This window comes from Delphinapterus leucas, chromosome 18 (genome assembly GCF_059928025.1).
Source record: "Delphinapterus leucas isolate spDelLeu-1000000601 "Yukka" chromosome 18, BTC_Dleu_Yukka2, whole genome shotgun sequence".
Classification (NCBI taxonomy): Eukaryota; Metazoa; Chordata; class Mammalia; order Artiodactyla; family Monodontidae; genus Delphinapterus; species Delphinapterus leucas.
In genome coordinates this window covers 63,314,145-63,337,584 of record NC_143146.1, presented here as the reverse complement: position 1 = coordinate 63,337,584, position 23,440 = coordinate 63,314,145, and the positions used below count along the sequence as shown (strand labels likewise).

The 23,440-nt window shown below is 49.5% G+C and overlaps 2 protein-coding genes across 6 annotated transcripts in view; both read left to right on the top strand.

Annotated features, from left to right (window-relative positions):
• Positions 1-432: 432 nt before the first annotated feature.
• On the top strand, positions 433-10,639 carry TMEM272 (transmembrane protein 272). Its single transcript, XM_089899618.1, is given in 1 exon segment — positions 433-10,639. A coding segment is annotated over 1 exon segment (348 nt). The 3' UTR covers positions 781-10,639.
• A 2,721-nt stretch (positions 10,640-13,360) lies between these two features.
• DHRS12 (dehydrogenase/reductase 12) overlaps positions 13,361-23,440 on the top strand; it is a 38,478-nt gene continuing 28,398 nt past the window's right edge. The window contains exons 1-3 of one of the 5 annotated variants that reach the window (XM_089899616.1): positions 13,361-13,488; positions 17,560-17,693; positions 19,341-19,423. In XM_089899616.1, coding sequence (XP_089755742.1) covers positions 13,433-13,488; positions 17,560-17,693; positions 19,341-19,423 — 273 coding nt within the window. In that variant the 5' untranslated portion in view covers positions 13,361-13,432. Of the gene's footprint in view, positions 13,489-14,901; positions 15,285-17,559; positions 17,694-19,340; positions 19,424-23,440 lie in introns of those variants that run through there. The other 4 variants (XM_022574761.2, XM_089899613.1, XM_089899615.1 and 1 more) reach the window with 4 other exon arrangements.

The following is a 23,440-nucleotide window of genomic DNA, read 5'->3' as shown; positions in this document are numbered from 1 at the left end:
CGGGGAGGAGGGCACTTCCAGATGATGACCAGATCCAGGGAGTGGTCACTGGAGGGAGGCAGAGCAGGTCACTGGAGCCAGGGGGTGCCAAGGAACTGACCTCAAGGCTAAGGAAGCAAACCAGAGCAACAGGGAGACTCTGGGCGCAGAGATGAACTTCAGTCAATGAATCCCTTGTCCAAAGCAATTCACACATCTGTAAAATGCCACCAAGGATGCTAAGGATTGATGCCTTCATTCTCGCCAGTTCTAATTCTTCCAAATGAAATTTCACTCCTTGGCAGCATTTCCACCTCCAGTGTGTGCACTTTTCCTAATGAATCTTTCTCTGTTTCTCTCCTACCTTCTGTCCCCTCTCCTACCTTCTGTCCCCTCTTCTCCCCCTCCTTTGTTGCTCTGCCCTCCAACCCCTGGCTCCCTACCACGACCCAGATGTCTCTCCTACTGTACAACTCCACCAGGATGAGGCGGCTTCTGTCCAAGGCCGTGGTGATTGATGATGACGACGACGATGTATATCCCTAGAGGCAGAACGCGCACAAATATTACATCCACCTTCTCCTTAGCCTCTTCCTCTTCCTCTGGTTCTTTCTGGGAAATTACTGGGTCTTTTCTGTTTACCTGCCAGATTTTATTCCACCTTTCCAGCAGCCTCAGGATTACTGTGACAAAACCCTGTATCTCTTTGCGGTAGGTGTCCTCGTGCTGGGCTTACTTGTGCTGGGCAGCAGCTGTGTCCACGTGTGGTCCAGGTGGAGGTCTGCTGCTGAGGAAGACTGAGAACCAGTCCCTCCAGCACATGCACGCACACATGCATACATGCACAAGTATGCACAGGCGCACACACACATATACATGTGCACAAATACACACAGGCAACACACATATACACATGCACAAATACATGCACACACACATATACACACATGCATACACACATATACACATGCACAGATACACACATGCATACACACATATACACATGCAGAGATACACATGTATACACACATATACACATGCACAAATACAGGCGCACACACATATACACATGCACAAATACAGGTACATGCACATATACACATGCACACATACACACATGCACACACACATACACATGCACAGATACACAGAGGCACACACACATACACATGCACAAATACACACACACACATATACATGCACATACATATACACAGACACACAGACACACACTGTTGCAGGAGAAGGGCACGCTGTGAAAGCAATAAAACCTTCCCTGCAGGCATTTAAGAATCCACCAAAATGCTGAGTATTCTAGCAGGCTAAAGAAATGCTGGCCTGCCTGGGTCTAGGAAAGACACATTTACTCTTTTCAGAGTGAGGATTTTGTATTCATAAGAGTTTTCAAAGGGGTTTTTTTTTTTGAAGGGATGAGGCAAAGAATGGGAGACCTTTTCAAATCACAGTTGCAGTTCCAATGACTGTTAGGAGAGAGAGGTTTGTTGTTGTTACTGTTGCTACTGCTGGGTTGTCATTCAGCCACGGACACCTTGAAGTTATAGAAAGAGCATGGACTTTCACGCAAGACACAGCTTTACTCGCTATGATGACTTTTGTTACGAGAAGGAGAACAGTGCTTTTATTTAACGAGTCCACCTGCCTTTGGGGAAAGTTAAGGAGCATCTCTCCCAACCCCAGATCAGCTGGGTTTGCGCTGACGGGTGGGGCCTCCCAAGGACAGCTGTAAAATCTGCCAAGGTCGAGGAAGTAGATTCCTGCTCGAAGCTGTGGTCTGGCCCGCTAGCCTGGCATCGCAGAGAGAGCGTCGCTTTCACAGCGTGTTCTGTGTTACTGCAGATCCTTTGCTTGGCCTTGAGTCTGCTTCTTTCCCTGGTTATCTCTGTACATCTCTGTGATTCGCTGATGACATAAACCAGTTTAGTGTGTTTTGGCTGGGTTGCCTGCAATGTGGCTAATGTAGGTGCTTTTGGTCTCTGAGTTTAAATACTCTACAGTAGCAAATCTACTTAATGCCAGGCTAGGGTTTGGAAGTCTATAAATCCATTTGTTTAGAAGTCCATGATGACACCAAACAGCCACCACTACCGTGTCCTCTCGCCGCCGTTGTGAGATGAGGTTCCTAGGAGCTGGGTGCCGTGTCAGGGTGTCAGCCCCTGGGGTGGGGGGAGCCCCTGTGCTAGAGAGCTCTAGATGAAGACTCTGTCATGTGTCACAGCTCCTGTCTGTCTTCACACGGAGCTGGGCTGCTGTGTGTGTGGGGGTGTGTGTGTACTTCATAATCAAACCAACCCTTGAGTGGCCACTGGTGTGGGGCACCTTCCTTTATCAGAAGTGTCAGCTCAAAGCAAGAGAGGCTCACTCCTGCCCGTGGCTTTAAGAGAAAAGGACCCGTGAGTCCCATGGCGCATCTCCATCGAGTTTGGAGGCATCTGTCACCTGGAGTCACGTTTGGTCCTGGTTTCCTCCCAGGTAAGAAGAAGGTGCTAGCTTTGCCCTCTGCTGGGTAGAGAGGGGAGAGCCCTTATTCCACCCCTGTCCCTCTGGGTACTTTCTAGTTTCCTTTTCACTTGAGCCGTGAAGGAAGATCAGAGGGTTTGCAGCTTGCAGTTCCTGCCCTCATTTGTGATGCCCTATGGCATTCTCGTCGTGCCGCACGTTGCCCTCTCCGTGCTGGGGGCCTGAGAGGGTCTGCGGGCAGGCAAGGTGCTCCATGGGCTTGGGACCCAGACAGTTCTCTGGGCCAGCAATAAAATGAGTGAACCCCAGAGAGCTGCTGTGCATGACTTTGCGGAGGGGACACTGAGTGACTCGGGGTGACATCGTCAGTATGCTATACCCACATGCCGGCAGGCTCTGAATGGTAATTTATTAGGGCCTCCCTCAAGGGATGGTGAGACGCTTATGACGAGGCGCATTTCCAGAAAGCCGTTCAGGGCCAAGGCAAATGGTCCACAACCATGGTTCTCTGAAGGTCTGACTTAATCCAGAGATGACATGCAAACTGTGTAGGAAGTGATGGGCTGCTGGCCCTTGAACTGATTCCATTAGTACCATTTCCCTCATCTGGGCTTTTGATAGAAGATGAGTGTGGCAAGCTCACAGTTGTGATCACTTGGCAGGGCCCTGGAGTGCGGACATTCTACACTCATATACCTGCAGACTGAAGCACCAAGGCTGACCCAAAACACGGCCACCCCTCTGCAGAACGTCCTAAGGCAATGGTGCTCTGGGGAAATGAACAAGGTAACAACTGAACTTTCTGGATGTTATGAAAACTCAAAGAAGAGACCCACACGGTTAGGAGGAATAATCCGTTGTTCCCTTCTGAGAAAAGTCTGCAACAACAACAAAAAAAGTGTACACTGAAGTCACTTAATTCTATTTGCTACGATGGGCGTCGTGCAAAAACACCATCGTGCTTCTACTCCTTGCCTGCATCTCTCGAGATGGCAGTTGGCTGCGGTGCAATGGGATCATTCCATTGGGGTCGGCCACACTAGTGGGTCTCAGACCTCAGTGAACATCAGAGCTACCCCCGGGTTTGTTTAAAGTACTGAATCCCAGCCCACAGGTATTCTGATGTGTGGGTCCCCACTGATGCTGATTCCATGGGTTAGAGAACCACACACGTGCCCTCAGCCCACGCAAGAGGCACAGACTGACCCAGGACGGCCCAATCCTGGCGGTGACCATGAGGGCAATATGATGTTACTTCCAGTGTTTCATGTTATTTCCGTCTGGTTTACCGTAAGAAGAGGCAAAGTGATCAGTAGCTTCCGTTTTTGTGTAGCTGAATCTTGTGCTTCATTTCCTTGGGGGTATTTTCATGTTGATGAAATAAACTTGGTCAGTTTGTTCCTCAGCACCTTTCCAGAGTGCCCTGAGGGGAGAGGCTCCTCCAAGCCTTGGGACTCTACTTGTTCTTAAACCAGTGGCATCACCACAGGGGCAGACTTTCCCCTCGGAAGCCGACAAGCATCAGGGGCCTGTTCTAGGCAGATTTTGCTCCATAGAACTCATAATCCTCAGGTGGATGGATGGGTTTGTAGTGGAGATTCTAGAAAAATGAAGTAACAGAAAATCCTTCTTATTGATTCTAGTGGTATTTTTTTCTTTTTACAAGTATGGAAGTAAGAAGAAAGCAAATCTCTCTTTTATAGAGATCGAATTTCAGTAGTTCAGTTTTCAGGTCAGCTGGTGTCATAGCATCCAAGTTATCTTGGATATCTTGGGAGACAGCATTTTGCTATTTAGCAGAAGGAAAATAGGAGGTGGTGTCTCCGTTTTTTAAATTGAAATACATATACATACATATATATATATATATACACACACATTCTTTTTCATAGTCGTTTCCATTGTGGTTTATCACAGGATATTGAATCTAGTTCCCTGTGCCGTACAGCAGGACCTTGTTGTTTATCCATTTTATATATGAGTTTGCATTTGCTAACTCCAAATTCCCAATCCATCCCTCTCCCATCTCCTCTCCCTTGGAAACCACAAGTCTGTTCTTTATGTCTGCGAGTCTGTTTCTGTTTCATAAAAGTTCATTTGTGTCATATTTTAGATTCCACATATAAGTAACATCATATGGTATTTGTCTCTCTGTCTAACTTACTTCACTTAGTATGATAATCCCTAGGTCCATCCGTGTTGCTGCAAATGGCATTATTGCATTCTTTTTTATGGCTGAGTAGTATTCCATTTTCTATATGTACCACATCTTCTTTGTCCATTCATCTGGCGATGGACGTTTAGGTTGTTTCCATGTCTTGGCTATTGTAAATAGTGTTGCTGTGAACATAGTGGTGCATGCATCTTTTCGAATTATATTTTTGTCTAGATATGTGCCCAGGAGTGGCATTGCTGGATCCCATGGCAGCTCTATTTTTAGTTTTTTGAGGAACCTCCATACTGTTTTCTGTAGTGGCTGTACCAACTTAACATTCAGGAGGTGGGGTGTTTTCAAATACATCTTGTGTTGTTTTCTCTGGAACGCTTCCATAGATCAGTTAGCTTTTAAAGTTTAAACTTTCTTACTGCATTGTATGGAAGTATAATTCCACTTTATAGGAAAAGAAAAGGCAACTGGTACTTTCTGCAGGTTTGTACCATACCAGATGTGGTGTCAAAGGTTCACATATATGGCACGTTCTAATCAGGCTCCTGAAAAGTCTCATGATTCAAAATCCCTTTGTTCTGATCACCTCCTGTTCATTCCATTGGTGAGAGAGGGGTTCCCTGCCCTAAATAGGGTGGCCAAACACACAGCACCTGACATTGAACAGATGAGATGGACAGCCTTTTTTTTTTTTTTTTTTTGCGGTACGCGGGCCTCTCACTGTTGTGTCCTCTCCCGTTGTGGAGCACAGACTCCGGACGCGCAGGCTCAGCGGCCATGGCTTACGGGCCCAGCCACTCCGCGGCATGTGGGATGTTCCCAGACCGGGGCACGAACCCGTGTCCCCTGCATCGGCAGGCGGACTCTCAACCACTGCACCACCAGGGAAGCCCTGACAGCCTTTTTTGAGTCACATATACTCACAGCCTGGGGAGGAGGATGTGGCCTGCTGCGTGATGCCACATGGAGATTGCATGCAGAAACACAGTGAACAACCAGGGCTGTAAGGGGTCCCGCTTTGTAGTAACAAGAGGGTGGGGTAACCTCTAGTTCTGCAGGAGGATGGGATTGGTTTGTCTGAATAATTTCGCAGGCTGGCAGGGAGGTGAAGCCTGTGAGGTTGCCGAGAGGGTGGGGTGTGGCCAGTCTGACTGATCAGGGAACTAGCCGGGTGAGTAGCTTTCCCCGCTGGGGCGGGGGCAGATCTGGTGAAAGCACGGGACTCTCAGCTAGGCCTTTGGGCCTCTCCGAAGCTCAGAGATGTCAAGGCAGCCCATGAAATTTTACGCCTTGCAATACGCCCTCCAAGATCAATCCCTGCCTGTATTCATTGGCCACATTCCCTGTGTTACTTAGTCCTGGATTCAAGTCTGGCTTTGAACTTTCTCAACCACCAAATCATCAAAGGAGATATAATCAATGATAAGATATGCATTGTCCATGAAGTTCGCCCCCCTACCCCAGCACTATCAAGGTGAGAACATGCATCGTCTCCTTCCTGAATAGCTCTGTCCCTGGTTGACAGCACTGAGCTCCCATGAATGATTTTCCCCACAATTGCAAAAATCTTGCAGTCTGATTGGATTCTTCCAAGATGAATTTTTTTTCCACTCTTTATCTCTTTACTTTAATATTTCAGCCTTTAAAATGTCCTGTAGCCTGTACTTTTCCATAGCCACACACACAAACAAGGCATTTTGCAAGTCAGTCTACAGTTTATAAGTGTGTTTATAAAGAAGGCAGTTTCAGTTCAGTTGCCAGTCCTCTGGGGCAAGGCGTTGTGGCCCAGCTTCCCCTGGTCCCTTGTGCCAGCCCAGTGGGGCCGCCCCAGCTGCAGCAGGTGTTGAAGCTAATGGCTCACACCTGCAGCCTTTCTGGAGCCCTTCCTTGGTTGGGTAGAGCCAGCTTGTGCATGAGTTACCACTCCCTTGCACATGCACACATATACACACACAAACGCTTGTGCGTGCGTGCACACACACACACACACACACACACACACACACACGGTTATCCGTTTCTAAGGACTGATCGGGACAAGAGGGCATCCCAGTTTCAGGGCAGGTCAAACTCTGGTGTCATTTACGTGCCAGAGCTCCCCAGGGGGTCAGGCCAGACTTCACAGAAACCACATCCTTTCCCAGCTTCTTCCTTTTTCCTGTCCTTCCTCCCTGTCTTGCATTCTGGTTTCTCCTGAGACCACTCCCTCAATACATCACATTAAGTGAAGCTCCACTCCAGGCTATGCCTCCGGGGAACCTGACCCAGGACAGGGCTGTTCTTCCACAGCTGGAGGCAGGAGCTATATCAGTAGTATAGTCCCTTTTATAAGCCCTTTTATTTTCCTAAAATGACTGTTTTAAAACTTTGTTTTCTTTATAAAGGTGATACACGCTTATGGCTAAAAATTCAAGTAGTGTCAAAGGCTATAAAAACTTAAAAGATGACCTAAATGGGAAGGAAATCCGAAAAAGAGGGAATGTATGTATACATATAGCTGATTCATTTTGCTGTACAGTAGAATCTAACACAACATTGTAAAGCAACTATATTCCAATAAAAATTAATTTAAAAAAGTAATATAAGGCAAATATGCATATTAGGTTAAAAAGTGATGTGATCATTTAGTTTACTAATTAAAAATGTGTCTGAAAAAATTTAAAAAAATAAAAAGTAAAAGATTTCAAACCCTACCGTAACTCTTAGTTCTAGTCCCCCAAGAGGTCACCAGCATTCATCTTTTAGTCTCTTTCCAGAACATATCTGTATATATTTAAGCATAAATATGTGATTTTTATATAATTTACATCACATTATTCATACTACTCTGCAACCTGCCTTTTTCCATTTATAAACCAAGAACTTCTTTCCATCGTCAACGCAAAGAGACCTGCCTCAAAAATGACCAATACACATAAGACTCATTTAAATAGGCACTTTCTCTGTAACTGTCAGGGCCGATCATTTCTGTGAATCAAAATGGAAAAACTAGTAGTTTGACATTTTATTTTGCCAAATGAACAACTGAGAGCTCAGTTTGACAAAGTAGTTGTCAGTTCCCCCCTCGTGTGCCAAACAAATGAGCCTGACTGAACCCAAACTCCCTGTGAAATGATTGAGGATCCGATTAGATCAAGGGCACGTGACCCACCCGAGGGCAACTCAACTCAACGGTCCCCCGCAGTGGATTAAAGCTCGCGAGAGAAAAGAAGCTGAACTGGTTCTGTGTTATTCACATCCACAAAACCACATACGTAAGGAGCAAACTATCCTTCCAATAGAGCATCTGTGTGTGAGCGTGTGTGTATGATTAAGAAGCTGTATTAGGCAATGAACACAAGACGGAGGCAGCACCTGAATATCACAGAAATTATAAAACATGTTTTAAGATACATAACAAAAGTAATAATTAACCACAGAGCAATACCATCTCACACCCACTAGGATGGCTACCATAAAGCAACAGCAAAACCCAGAAAATAACAAGTGCTGGAGAGGATGTAGAGAAATTGGAACCCTTGTGCACTGTTGGTGGGGATGGAAAATGTTGCAGCTGCTACGGAAAACAGCATGGAGGTTCTTTAAAAAATTAAAAATAGAACTGCCATATGATCCAGCAATTCCACCTCTGGTTATATACCCAAAAGAATTGAAAGCAGGGTCTTTAGAAGATATTTGTACACCAATGTTCACGGCAGCATTATTCACAATAGGCAAAAGGTGGAAATACCCCAAGTGTCCATCAAGAGATGAATGGATAAACAAAACGTGGTGTATACATACTACGGACTAATATTCTGCCTTGAAAAGGAAGGAAGTTCTGACACACACCACGACATGAATGAACCTTGCAGACATTATGCTAAGTGAAATAAATCAGTCACGAAAGGACAAATACTATATGCGTTCATTTATGGGAGGTCCCTAGAGCAGTCAAATTCATAGAGACAGAAAGCAGAATGGTGGTTGCCTGGGGCTGGGGGGAGGGGGAAGAGGGAGTTAATGTTTAATGGGAACAGAGTTTAGGTGTTGTAAGATGAAAGGCTCTGGAGACGGCTGGTGGAGATGGCTGCATGACAGTGTGGACGTACTTAATGCCACTGAACTGTGCGCTTCAAAAAGGGTCAAGATGGGAAATTTTATGTTACGTATATTATACCACAATTTAAAAATAGGTAAATAAAATCATGTATTCCTCAATCCTTCCAAGCCTCCCCAGAATGATGGAATCACCCAGGATTAAACAGCTGGCAAGGGCAGGGCCATTTAGACATTCCACGCATATGTAAGGGCACACATGCTCACAGGCTCACAAAAACCCAGTCTCACTCTTAGTTGACTGAGGTCTTAGTGCCCCGCCTTCTGGATCTGAGTGCCTCTGACTTAGTGGGGGGGGGGCGGAGGGAGAGGTTGGCGTGGGGGAGATGCTGGTGGAGGGAACGGTGAACTTGCAGCCACCCAGTCAACACAGGAACCAATCAACCAGCCAAAAAGAGGAAGGAGATGGTAGATGGTAGAGGAAGTTTCCAGCCCCACACAAATGACTGAAGGAAGAAACTGAAGAGAAGCCCCCAGGAGAAGTTTCCCATCCTTATAGAAAAGGGGTTAAATATGTGGGGTCTGGACCCTGACTGTCAGGTTGGAATCCTGGCTCTGGTACTTTCTAGATTCTAGTGTGATCGTGGACACAACTTGAAATTCTCTGTGCCTCAGTCTAGTCATTTGAAACAAGCTTAGAATAGTGCTTGGCACATGGCAAGTAGAGTATAAGTATTTGTTAAATAAGAGAAAAGGTCCTGTATTTCACCCTCACTCCTATGCCTCAAGGACTGGGTGGTTTATAGTGCCGTGTAGAGGGGAAACTGAGGCTCGGAGAGGTGCAGTGTCTCCTGTGAAGAGGCATCAGAGCTGAACGCGTGTCTTCTGACTCTTGATCCCAGTTCTTGCCACTGCATGTCTGCTGCCCTCTCCCTGTGTCCCTTGGTGGCCTTTCAATCCCGAGGCAGCAGTGGTAACCAGGTGGTACAGGGAGCATTGGTCAGGGTGAGTCACAGCAACCCCTCAGAGCATCAGAGCATTCTCTGGCTTCTCCGACTGCTTTTGCACTGAGGACCTGTCTGCCCTGAAAGGACAGCCCTAGAAACAGACTGTGTGAGACTTTCAGACCCACACAAGCCCCGTCTGCGGGAAACCATTTCCTTCATCAGTTCCGTTAACAGGGTGACTGATCGACCCAGGCATCACGACTGCCCCGCCCTTGGCCCATCTCGTCCACGTGCCTGGTTCTTGGAAAGTGGACAGGGCTAGGGAAAGAAGGTGCGCCTTTGTGTGTTTTTTAATTTGAATGGTAATTCATGAACATAGTACAGAATTCAAAGGCACCAAAGGGTGTTTGGTGTAAGCAGAGTCTCTCTCCCCACTGACAGCTCTCTTACCAGAGGCCTCCGCCCCATGATTAGCTTCCTGTGAAAGGAAGGACACCCTTAAATCCATGGATCTGCCCTTCAGGGAGTTGGTTCAGATGGGCAGCAGACAGTTGCCCCAGGGGAGAGCGAGTCTGTAAAACTGGTGGCATCAAGTGACTTGGGGAGACAACCAGAGAGGCAGTTCTGAGTGGGGTTCTGCCTCCCGCTGGGTGCCCGTGTGGGTGGGTCATTGTCTGCCGTGTCATCCCTGGGCTGCTTCTCTCCTCCCTTAGTGTGAACCCCAAGAGGCAGCCTCGGGTTTCTTATAAGCCTTTTGCAATTAAGGCTGGGAGCGCCCATCCCTTCTCGTGAATATGGAAGAGACGGGTTCCTTAATCCGTGTACAGACAGGGTCGGGACACTGAGGAAAAACAGGGATCAGCATCATAGACCTTCCTCCCGACCCACCACCTCACCCGCCTGCCTTTTTGTTCCCTTCGCTTTCATGTCTCTTCCCCACCCCCAGCTGCACACTAAACACGTACAATGAGCGGTGCCTGCGCTTCCCATGGATTTATGATTTATGGTTATTCAGCTTATTACCTAAGTGGTTTTGCCAGGTAAAATATTAAGGCACCACTGCCATTATAACCTTGTCTTCCATGATCTCATTGGCAGCTGGTGTTGCCATGACAACTGGGCTGGAGGAACTGGTACTGAATTTCAGTGGAAGAGATGCAAACACTGGTGTGTGTGTGTGTGTGTGTGTGCACGCAGACTTCCCATCATGTGTATCTGTTGTGCAGAAAGCCATAGATTTCTCAATCCTCACCTACTGCTTCTCCTTCCAGTTTGGTCAAAATTAGCTTCAGGGCTCTAAATCAATTAGAAGCAAGCTTTAGAGGATGACTTCTTTGTGTGGCTTTTGAGTAGCAAATTGGAACCAGGGACACAGAAGAAATATCTTCGAGGCTCTCTACCCACATGAAATGAAGCAGCTACACCCACTGGATGTCGCTCCTTTAAAAGCACCTTGGGCCTAACTTATTGAACATCTTTGTGTAATTCTCTTATTAGTCATAGAAAGTCAGAGCTGGAAGGGGCCCCAGATGTCATCTCTCTAATTTCCTTTTCATTTAGATGAGAAAATTGAGGCCCAGAGAGGCTAGGTGACTTGCCCCCATACAGTACGGTCCAGTGAGAGGCTGTTGGCTCTGGAATCCCACTGCCTGGCTCGAGTCCTGGCTCCAGTGTGTATTTACTGTGACCTCAGCCAAGTGGCTTACCCTCTAAGTCTCAGTTTGTTCATCTGTAAAATGGAGATAATAGTGAGAACAACCTTACTAGGTCATTGTAAGGGTTAAGTGAGATAATCCACAATATTTGGACATATTAAACCCTCAATAAATTTTATCACTATTACCCAGGGTAACACTGAGAATCAGTGACAAAACAGAACTAAAATCCAGCTCAGCTAACTCCCACTTAAACTGGACCCTTTTCCCATTAATCCCGTCCTGTCCTTTGTTCCTTTTTGGTGTGTATGTTGCTTGTCATCCAGGGGAGACTGGAGTTCCCTTTTGAGATGAGGTTGTCTTTTCTTAAAACCTCCTATGAAGTGTGTACAATGCAGTCCCTAGTGGATACTTGTTGATTTGAGGATAAACATTACATGCTTCATGCACTCATGGAACGTGGATGGAATGTACATGGCATGGGTGTAGCGTAGGAGGGAAAGAATGAGAAGAAAACTTGAGGGAAGTGAACGTTTTTTGATCACCTCGAATGAAAGCAGGCAGTTTGCTCAGCTCTTTACAGATGGCTTTAATCATCACAACCACCCCATGAAGTGAGCATATTCATTCCCGTTCCACCAACAAGAAAACTAAGGACGGAGTAGGTCTGCAGCATCCCGGGCTTTACACCGCAGGTGGAGAGAGCTGGGTTTCCACCCACCCTTTTACTGCAAGGCGCTGCTGATGTCCTCAATACACTGTGTGGTTCAAAAGAATTTCTTACCCCCTCTGTGAGCCAAAAGCACATTTCCTGAGGTGGTGAGAGAGATTCAGAGCAGACTGATACCTTTTCCATCACTGACACAGAGTCTACAAAGCACAGTTGTGTAACTCTGGGGGTCCAAAATGTTCTCCTGGTCTAACCTGACTGGCATTGAAAGTCACACCAGGCTGGGTGGCTTTACAGAATGCCACTTGTTTAAACTTCCTTTCATCACTCTGTCAAAAATAAGAGCAATGCCGTGGAACCTCACAGTCCTGTTCAGAGGAGCAAGCTGTTCTGGGGAAATTTGTTTCAAAAGGTGTTCTGCATTAAATACACGCCCACTTGGGAGGGGGCAGTGATCCTATATCGTCTGTCCTAGGTAATGAGGCCATTAAACCAGCTGGTCTCTGCGCATCTTATGTAAGTGTGTCTCAGTCTCTGGGTGAGTTGGGTAAACCAGTACACAATTTAACGGCAAGAGGTTTCCTAACTGGGACTTAGAGATGGAGGTCAGATGTGGACAGGGGTGCCCAATTCCTACATATGGGGCCCAGAAGGGGCTGGATGACTTGTCTAGGATGTAGGCTGACACAGCCACTATGCTTTTTTTTTTTTTTTTTAACTAACACAGTATGTTTATTTGGCCTTGGGGGATCGGGGACGCTGATGAAGATTTGGAGGAGATAAAGGGCCCCTGGCACTGCAAGACGGTGCAGAACTAGTGGCACAGGTCTGTACTTTGGAGACAGACTTACCTCTCCGGAGGGAGAGAGACCCAGCCCTGCCTCTCCACAATCGTTTCACTGTGTGCATGTTACTGACCTGACTTATTGCACCTGCTGAAGAGGCCATGTCCCTCCGCCTAGATACTGGGGGCATTTCGTGAAATAAGGTAGGTGGGAACTTAGAAAATGCTGGTTTTTCAGTAACCCCTATGATAAACCCATCAGATGAAGACATCTTTTTAGTATCAGTAAGCCTCATCGCTTTTATTCCACACAATTTTCTGGGTCATCAGATTCTAGGAGGTGCGCTTCGGTGCCATCTTTGCATCCTAGTCATACCCCCAAAACGTGCTGACGCCCGGCTTCGACCCAGAGGTGACTATGCAGACCTTCAGCGCGGCCCGCAGCACCGTCTGCCCTCCCTCCCCCCCCTCCTCCCCAGCCTTCTGAGGCTGGGGCTGGAGGGGGCACTCTCCAGATCCGGGGCAGGAGGGGCGTTCCACGTCGTACGGAGACGCCGTCGCATTCCCAGTGGAGAAAAGCCCCAAAGGCCGCGGTTTTTATGTAACTGGGATGATGTAACCGCTGGCTGGCCCGGGATGCGGGGCGGGGCGGGGCGGGGCGGGGGCACCGGGAGCGCGGGCCCGCGAGACTCTGCGTGCGGCGCCCGCCCAACCATGCTCCTCTACCGCAGCGCCGTGTGGTTCGCCAAAGGCCTGCGCGAATACACCAAGTAAGGATGCAGAGGGTACCGCGCCGGGGGCCGCGGGCCGGGGCTGCCGGTTGGGGGGCAGGCCGTCCGGCTGTCACGTGGCCAGCCTCGGCGTGCGCGAGCGAGGTTAGAGGGGACGCGCCCGCGACTTCCCCGCGATCTCTTGGACCCACCAAGTGACGGAGGCGCCCGTTAACTGGCAGCCCGCGGGCAGATGTGCCTGCGGCCGGCGCGACCCCCGCACCTGGCTGGCGTCCGGGGGCGGGGCCTTGCAGCGCAGGCCCCACCCACTGACGTCAGGCGGCCCAGGCGCCTGAGAGCCTCCAGGGTGTTCCCTTGGCACCCTGCTGGGCGGGCTCCGATACAGGCTCCGTGGGGCTGTTTTCGGCGTCAGACGGGGTTAGTTCTGAGCTGCTAGTCGAGATTCTGTTTAGTACTTTCCTGGGTGTGTTTTTTTCCTCACTAATTAACTGCGGCTTGAGGACTGTGACCTCTCCCTCCAGCTGGAACATTCCGGGCGCGGGTTTCAGGTCAGCTCTGCACCCAGTGTGAGCTTGCTGAACGGTGCTGGATGGTTTCAGCGGCCCCGTGATCGCCCTCGCTGTGGTTTTAAGGGGTGGCCACTTCTGGCAGAAACCACCTCTCCGGTGGTTTTTATCTTAGAATTAGTTAGGCTTACGCAGTGGTTCTCACCCCTGTCTGAAATCAGAAATCACCAGTGGAGAATTTAGGATACCATTTTCCAGGCCTTCCCCTTAGAGATTCTGGTTCAGCTGATGTGCACTGGGGCCTCGACAGACATTTTATTTAAAAATCCTACAGGTGTTTCTCCTGTGCATCCCAGTCATCTCTAGGAGACTTCCTCTCCTCCCTGCACTAGGGTTTTTATCAGTTCCTAAGGCAGCCCGGGCAAATTTCCATCATAGCAGGACTCCAGGCATCATTCCAAGGGGAGACAGCTACTGCTGCTCCCTTCTCTGCACCCCACATCCTTCTGGAAAAAGTGCAGACCCTCCTCAGGGGCCAGTGCTGCAGAGAATGTGGGAAGTGTAGCCGTCAACCCTGACCCACTGCATTTAGGTGAATACCATGGCCGCCTCTTTCAAAGGGGTGTACAGGCAGTGGCCACCATTTGCTGGATCTTTCCATGTTAACACGGAATGCAGCATGAAAAGTTTGAGTCAGCTTCCTGCCCCAGGAAAGCAGGCTTCTAAAAGTCTCTCCCCAGACTCTTCCATGAAGTTGGAGGGGTGCAAACTTAGGCGGGTTTCCCTCTATTATGTATTTAGTGAATTGGAGGGAAAGACAACACCTTACTTTGATTCCAACTTGAGAGTCTGTAGTTTGGGTTTACAGTGTTTTTTCTTGGCACACCAGGATTTTTATAAAGCTTCCTTATGTTGGGCCCCTAGGCAGCAGGATCTAGTTACGGTTTCCTAAACTTGCCCGAACCTAAGAATTACCAGGGGGTAGTTCAGCTACAACAACTGACTCCTAAGCTCCTAGCACGTGTGGGTGGGACCTTAGCAAATTCCATATTGGATAAACTGGGGGAAGCCTGCCGGGGAGCTTGATTCTTGTATTCAGGGAGTTCAGGAAACACTAAGTACAGTAGTTGCTCAGCTTGAATCAAAATCACCTGGAGAGCGTGTGAAACCACTCACTGATTGCGCGGCCTCACCCTGGAGTGTTTGACTCCGTGGACAGATTGCCAGGTGATGCTGATGCTGCTTGTCTGGGGACCACTCTGAGCGTGAGGTAGAAGGTGCCCTAGGCTGGGGTGTTGGGCTTCATTACCTACCATCTCATGACCTTGGGTAAGTCATTTATGTCTCTCTATGTCTGAAAAATAAGAACTGAAATCAAGAGTTTATAAAGATGAAAAAAGAGGGTGGGAGGACACAAAACAAACTAAGTTGTCTTATTAACAACAGACTGGATCAGGATGGAATCCCTGTGTTGAAGGCAAAGGACAAAGGGAATTATGACGTGTCCTTTAGCCCAGCCTGGCACCGCCCACTTGGCAACTGGCTCACAGTCTGGAGTTTGAGGAAGAGGTTTAATCCACAGGAGCCGTCCTCAGCAAACCTAAGGCTCTAATAGGATCGATGTGGTAGCCCAGAGGTTAAGGTCTACTCTAGCTGTGTGTCACAGAGAAAAGCCTCTCAGCTTCCTGCCCCAGGAGGAGGGGGCTCTTGGGGCTGGGTCCCTGTGGGGCATTTACTTGGGGCATGTTCTCTGGCCCTATGGTGGTTTGGAAAGCTCTTCCTTGCTCCCCACCAGTGCCTTGTCCTGCCTGGGCCCCTATTCACTGACTTCCTGGCCCTTGATTCTTTCTGAGAAACCTCTTTCCTCTGCAAGAAAATCTTTTCACAGTGATCCTGGGACCTTGTGGGTAAAAACAAATCTTCCAGCTTCATCTTTGGTTATAGTTTAAATTACTCTCAAAGTCCCTAATGATTTGAAGGGCTAGGGGGTGGGGTGCGGGGGCAATGAGCTTAGTTTTGAATGTGAAAGGTATTCATGTCGTTATTAATACTAGTAATAATGATAGCAACTATTATTTATTGAGCTCTTAATTTATTCCAAGTGTGTGATAAATGCCTCACATACGTTATCTCACCCAGGCTGCCCAGGAAGTAGCTTTTATTATCCCCTTTGTGCAGATGAGAAGACAGGAGCTCAGAAAGGTTAAGCCAACACATGAGACGGCACAACTGTTAAGAGGCAGAGCTGTGATTTAAATCCAAGTTGTTTGATCCGAAGCCCTTATGATTGATATTATTTTTAGTTTCAAGTCAGCCTTTCAGGAGGCCTTGGAACAGTCAGAAGTCTTGCTGGCCCCGCTAAGCGGCCCACTAACAGCGGAAGCAATGTGAAGGGCATTCTCTGAGCCGCCCTGGATGTTTGGGTGCGTCACAGATGGTGAAAACAGGACCATTCTCCTAGGTCTCTTGACTGTGAGACCAGGGGCCATGACCGCCCCTGTGGCAAAACCAGACCCAAGCTCATAAACATTCTTTGGCCCTCTTCACCAGCGTCCAGGCATGTAATTGGCAGTTGTGCTGTGCCAGGGCATGGGGCAGGAGACCAGCTGTTGGCAGTCTGTGTGTAAACAGGGCGCAGGGAGGGCACTGGGCTTCTTCCAGAACCTTTGGGGGAAAGAGTTGCTTTCTGCATTGCAGGGAATCAGCTCTTTGGGTGAGAGACACAAGCTGAGACCCCAGCCTGCTGGTGTGTGGGGAGAGCTCCGCCCTGTGGGTCTCCTCCTGCCAATCCCCCTACACTCTGCCTCTACCGCCTCAGCCAATTTTGTAACTGGGAAATACTAGGACAGTAAAGCTAGAAGAGGAAGCTCAAAAAGCAGAGAGAAACAGTTAAGGAACTCAGGGTGGTTTCTATCCAATATGATGCCTTTGTGCAAATTAGAAGAAGCACCTCCCTCTCTATGTGCTTTGCTGTCATCCGGCAGAAAGTTGTCCTGATGCAGGTACGAATCTCTCACCACTGTGATCGGAACGGCGCCCCCTAGGGTTGTGCAGCACACACCCTGTGGCCCTGAAGGAGGCTTGCTTCCTCTGAAGGCGTGCAGCCCTCATATAACCGCACCTGTCCCCTCCTTCGTTCCCTACATGCAAATCTATCCACTTTGCCGTGGTCCTTCTATACCTGGGTAGAGACACCTGTCCTGCGGTGCAGTAGGCGTGATGTTCCTGGTCTCCTAAGCTCATCTCTGCTCCCCCCACTGTGGGAAAAAGGCCCCCCCAAAGATCTATCTATCAAAGGGTTTTTTGGGATGGGGGGCACCTCCTGGTATCAGAGGCAGTCAGAGAAAGGTAGTTTGGCCACCAAATTGTTGGAATCGCCAAGCATTTTCAGTTCAGGAAGCTAACGGTATAGGAAATGTAGGCCTGGAGGAGATGGTGGTGTTCATGAGACCAGGGAGGATAGCAGGGGGAGCCCAGGAAGAAAGGGGCTGCAGGATGTGCCGGAGAGAGCATGATGCCCAGCGCAGAATTAGGCTTCCTCCCCACAGGAGATTGTGTTCCCAGCTACTTACGGCCATTCCTTCTGTGGCTCTGCTGCTTCCAGGAGTGGCTATGAGTCTGCATCCAAGGACTTCATCCCTGATGAGTTGGAGGTCCAAGTCCCTGGAAGAGCCTTCATGGTCACCGGGGGGAACAGCGGCATTGGAAAAGCAACTGCCTTCGAGATCGCCAAGCGAGGTGAGCAGCCTGCTAACTCGTGCGTGCACTGGGCCCCGAGGCCAGCCTGTGGCCGGTCCACACCGGGGAGAGTGCCCTGTGTCACAGGAGGGTCAGGAAGGCCGCAGCCAGCACAGCCAGGAGCCCTGAACAGTGACCCTGTGCTGATCGGCACAGCTGCTGTGCGGTAAGCTTCAAGCTAGAGGCGGACAGAGCGAGTGACTGGAGGAGGCTTTTCTCAACACGGTTAATTCACAGGAGAGTTGGGGTCCTGTCCACATGTCATTGTTTTCTGATTAAGAGCAGTGAGGGGATCCGGCCAACCCTAGGCGTCTGAATCACCAGTGGAACCTTAAAACAAAAAACACCTGGATACTTGGTCTCCAGTTCCTGTCTTCTCAACAACAACGGGGTCGGGGGTGGGAAGGATACTGGGAGTCCCTCGCAATTTTCCTGTGGACCCTAGTTAAGAACCAGAGCCCCCAGAATAACGGGAGAGGGGCGTGCAGTGAACTTCCTTCTTCCTTCCTGGTGTCCAGCCTTCAGGTTTCGAGCAGCTGGAGACAGCCTCCCCTTTCTCCTCCCTAAGCTTGATTTGGGGAAGCGCCTCTCTGGGTGCCCGTAAATTATTCAGGCAGCTGAAGTCTTCCTCCTGGTAAATGCCGGAATTTCCTGCATGAGCTCAACTGCCCTGGGTCACTTAGTGGCACTGTGGTGGCTAGAAAAGCCTGCCGTGTCTCTCCAGAGCCCCTTCTCCAGGAAAAATGGATGTTCCGGCAGAAGTTGGGGAAATAAGTTGGGAATTTATCACTTTTCAAGATGCTCGAGATTTTTTTTTTTCTCTAAAATTGTTAGGCATTTTTCAGGGGAATATTATACCATTTGGAGTTGTATTTAATTATCTGCCAAGTCAGGGGGAAGATTAACTGCATCTTAGCAACTGGGAGGTACTCTGAAGAGTTGTGGGGACGAGGATAAAGCAGACGGGCTGGTTGTGATTAGCGTGTAGCTTCCCATTAAACAGACCCCATTTTAAAAAGCAGCCATTTTAGGTGAAGAAAGCAGGTTCCATAATGCTTACTTCTTAACTGCCGCAGACAACGTAAGTCCCCTTTAAGTAAGCCTTGATTGATGACGGTATGGCTTTTGCTGGAATAGTCTGAGAGCCATTTATGGACTCAGCCATTCAGTAAATATTTATCGAGTTCCTGCTGCATATTAGGCTGAACATTAGACTCCCTGGGGAGCTTTTAAAACATACGCAGGCCTGGGCCCGTCATCTAGAGCTTTAAAAACTTCCCAGGTGGGTCCAAAGTGCAGCTAGGTGGAGACCTGTGTGTCAGGTACTCTGTGAGATGTTAGGGATGCTGGTATGACAGAAACTGACCCTTCTTATCCTTGATATATTCAGACCCTTAAGTCAGGATGTTGTCCCAGGTGCACCGTCAGTCAGCTCAGGTAGGCAGGAGGACGGGTTCCAAGATCACCCTCTCTCTTACATCTGCTGCTCTGACTGTGGGGACCATCTGTCTAGATTTTCCAGAATAGTCTCCATTTCAGGTACTCTTTCTGTGAGCCCGTATGTCTTAGTCCTTCATTTGGAAAAGCTGGTCTCCATAGCTGTCACTGTCGCTGTCCCTCACAGACGGTTTTGTTGAATTCCACCAGGTGGCACAGTTCACCTGGTTTGTCGAGATCAAAACCGAGCGGAAGGTGCCAGAGGTGAGATCATCAGGGAGAGCGGGAACCAGGTGAGCTGCTCTGTGGCCCTCCTGCTGGGGGGTTCCTGCCTGCAGGGTCCGCAGTGCAGGGGGCTGGACTCCTGGCCACGTGCCCCGAGTTGGCAGTGGCCTGTTTGTGCTTCCGCTTGGGAGGCAGCCTCAGCCAACAGAGCTGGAGCTGCACTTTTCTTTTCTTTTTTCTTTTTTCTTTTTTTTTCAATGTGTTTCAGGACAGAGGTCCTATTTTATTTTATTTTATTCTATTCTATTCTATTTATTTTTGCTGTACAGCAAAGTGAATCAGTTATACATATACATATATCCACTCTTAAAAAATATATATATATATATATTTATTTATTTGGTTGCTCTGGGTCTTCATTGCGGCACACAGGATCTTCGTTGCCCCATGCGGGATCTTTAGTTGCAGCATATGGACTCTTAGTTGCGGCATACGGGATCTAGTTCCCTTACCAGGGATCAAACCCGGGCCCCCTGCATTGGGAGCACGGAGTCTTAAGCGCTGGACCACCAGGGAAGTCCCCATATATCCCGTCTTTTTTAGATTTCCTTCCCATTCTGGTCACCACAGAGCATTGAGTAGAGTTCCCTGTTTTATACAGTAGGTTCTCATGAGTTGTCTGTTTTATGTATAGTATCAGTAGTGTATCTATGTCAATCCCAATCTCCCAATTTCTCCCACTCCCCCCTCGCTCCTCTGAGCTGCCGCTTTTCAAAGTCTGGGCTGGACTGGGGATAAGGGGGGCAGTGAGATTTGATCCCACGCCCCATGAAGGCATCAGTGCCTGCTGGGGAGACATGATATGGACGTGGCACTGCTGGGGTCGCCCCCACAGAGGGAGGCCACGTCAGTGAGACACATCAGAGGTGACTCAGGGTGAGCCAAGCTGTAAACTGACCCAGTGGTCTTCGGATAAAGAGGGACAACAAATGACATTTTGGCCTTGATGAGAGCCACTTCCTCTCGAGAGCTTTCAGAGCTGGCTCACGGTTTGTGGGCTTCCTCTTCTGAGAGAGTCAGGAACCAGGACTGGCTATATAATCTGTAGGGCCCAGCGCAAAACGAAAGTGTGGGACCCTGGTGTTAAAAGCCTAAGAATTGGAGGACGGCGAAGGCATAGCATTAACACAAGCGGGGCCTGTACTCCAATAAAAAGTAATTTAAAAAAAAGTTCCGGGGCTTCCTTGGTGGCACAGTGGTTGAGAGTCCGCCTGCCGATGCAGGGGACGCAGGTTCGTGCCCGGTCCGGGAAGATCCCACATGCCGCGGAGCGGCTGGGCCCGTGAGCCATGGCCGCTGAGCCTGCGCGTCCGGAGCCTGTGCTCCGCAACGGGAGAGGCCACAACAGTGAGAGGCCCGTGTACCGCACACACACACAAAAACAGTTCCCCCTTGAAGGCACTCTGGCTTAGTAACACCGTAGAGTCTCTAATAAGAACAAAGTTAACAGTTCCAAAGTCCGAAGTGTTATTGCTAGGAGACTTAAAAATCATCACAGTAATAACAAAAGGAATGAGTAATCAAAAAAGAATTAAGAAATAAAAAACAAGCGGGGCCCACTTGTGGGGTCTGTGCACCTGTGCAGGTGGTACCCTGGGAAGCTGGCCCCGATGGAGGCCCCTGAACTCCCAGTGCCAAGTGGAGAGGAGGGGGCTGGCTGGCAGTGACCACGGGCCCCTCACCTTTGCTCCAGAGCATGTTGCTTCCAGCCCCACCTGGAGTTTCCTCCTCTGTCCTGTGCACCTGCTTCTCCAGCAACTGCCCATAGCCGAGGGGCGGACAGTGCCCCGCGCCCTCAGGCTTGGGCCGTGGCTAAAGGGAAAACAGATGCCCCAATCTAGAATGGACTATTTTGCCTCTGCTCATGAAGGTTATTCCACATCTTGAAGTAACGTTTTCAAGGCAAGAGACTTTCCGCAGACTCCGCAGCCTCTTGCCATCAGATTCCTCCCGGAGGCTTAGGGCTGGCTGAGAGCTCGAGGGTCTCTAAATCTTCCTCTGACGTCTGCAAGGGCAGCTGCGATCTGGGGGCTGCAGTTCTTGAGATGGAAAGCTGACTGTCTGCCTGCTGATAACTTTCACTGGTGCTGCTGCAGGATGCAACAGGAATACTAATCTCAGGCTATGGGCAGGGGAGGCTCTGTCTGGATCCCAGCCCACTTTGGTTTGGGCTATGTTTTTCTACAAAGTGGATCTATATAGAAAAAGAGGACACGATGCTGTTTACGCTGTTGAGACCTCCTTATGTCCAGATGCACCATCTTTGGGAGGTAGTGCTGAAAGGGGGAGCAAGCATGTTTCCTGGGGCGGGAGGAGAGGGAGCCCTTCACCTGCGGCCTCCCCCCATTCACGTTCACAAACCCACGGGAAATCCTCTCCTCTTTTGTGTTTGTAAGTGGCCGCCAGCACTGAGTGCTCGGAGGGGCCGGGGCCGGTGGTGCCCATCTGCTCATCCCCGCGAGTGTGGTTTCCCTGACTCATGCATCCTCCAGGCTGTTCCCCGGGATCGGCTGCTACTTCCTGTTTGTAAAGAGGCACCACTGCCCAGCTTCATCAGGGGTATATGGGAAGGAGCGGGGCTCCCATCTGAGTGCCGGTTCTGCGCTCTCGAAGACTTGTGAGCTGGGGCAGTGTGCTTAGCTTCCCTGAACCTCAGTTTCCTCATCTGAAAAGTAGGGTGATACTACTTTGTTCATTTTTGAACATCTCTTTGAGTGTGAACGTGTCAGGCAGCATGCTGGGAGCTGGAGATTGACATGGTAGAGGCAGTACAGCCCCTCTCAGTCTTGTAAGGATTAAGCGATCAACAAGCATTTTCAACAAAGGATGTGTGCCTCCCTGGGCCCGCCTGATCGGCTCTGTATCACGGTGGGGCAGGGAGGTGTGGATGGCGTGGCTTCCGAAGTATGTGTTCCCCCAGCTCCCACGTCAGCCACCTCGTGCCTGCGTTTGACCATCGGCGGGTATTAGAGGAAGATTGGGAGGAAGGGGGCGGGAGGAATGGGGAAACAGGATATCTGGCCTCCGTGGCAACAGCTGAATCTCCGCTGAGGTTCCTGCTTCTGGGGGCGAGCCCTGCTCTCAGGCTCAGGTCACATCAGCCCCTCCCGTTGCTCCTGCAGCCTAGGGCTGGTGGGCGCTTCCTGCTGCTGCTGGTCTCCGGGTTTCTTCACCAGTCCCAGCTGAGTTCTCATCTCCCTTCTCCTCTGGGAAACCAATCCCTGCGTTCAATTCCCTCTGTTGCAAGTGGTTTCTGTTAGACCCTGGCTGACATAACATGGTAGTGCTATGACATGGGAAGTTCAGGGTATCATAGTATGTACAGCTCTCGATCCATAGAAGCTATTACTGTTATTGCTGTTATCAACATTGTTTATGCTAATATTATTACCACTCCCAACCTTACCTTCTCTGCTTTTCAAGTTCCCTAGTTCTCTTTCATCAGTGCTTGGGCCGGTAAAGCAGGGAGGGAGGGCACTGGTAGGACTGGTCCTGGGTGCATAGTTGGGTGGACATCAAAGAGCGGTGGTCCTTTGGGCAGGAGAGCCTGGGTGGGGTGTGTGGCAGGCCAGCTGAGCCAGGCGCGTGTGGGCAGGCTGGGCACCAGGGAAGGACAAGGTCACGTGGGAACCAGCTGCTTGGACGCACTGGCTTGGTAAGATCAGGTGTGTGGAGTACGGAGAGTTCAGTATCCTGCCACGGGGCTCTTTCTGGAGAGGGTGTGTGTGGCCCCAAGCTTGGGGGAAGGAGCGCTTGTCACAGAGCAAACTCCCAGGGCAGCAGCCACTGTGTCTGGCACAATGTTCCTGATGGGCCCAGGGAGAGAGTCAGAGTGGACCCTCCTTCAGCTCCTCGCCACATGCAATTCATCACCATCTCGCTGCCTGGATAGAAGGGCACCATGCTTTTGTCTGGCAGTTATCTCCTTGGGAAACTCTTTTTTTTTTTTTGGCCACACCGAGTGGCATGTGGGATCTTAGTTCCCCAGCCAGGGATCAAACCCAGGCCCCAGCAGTGAAAGCACA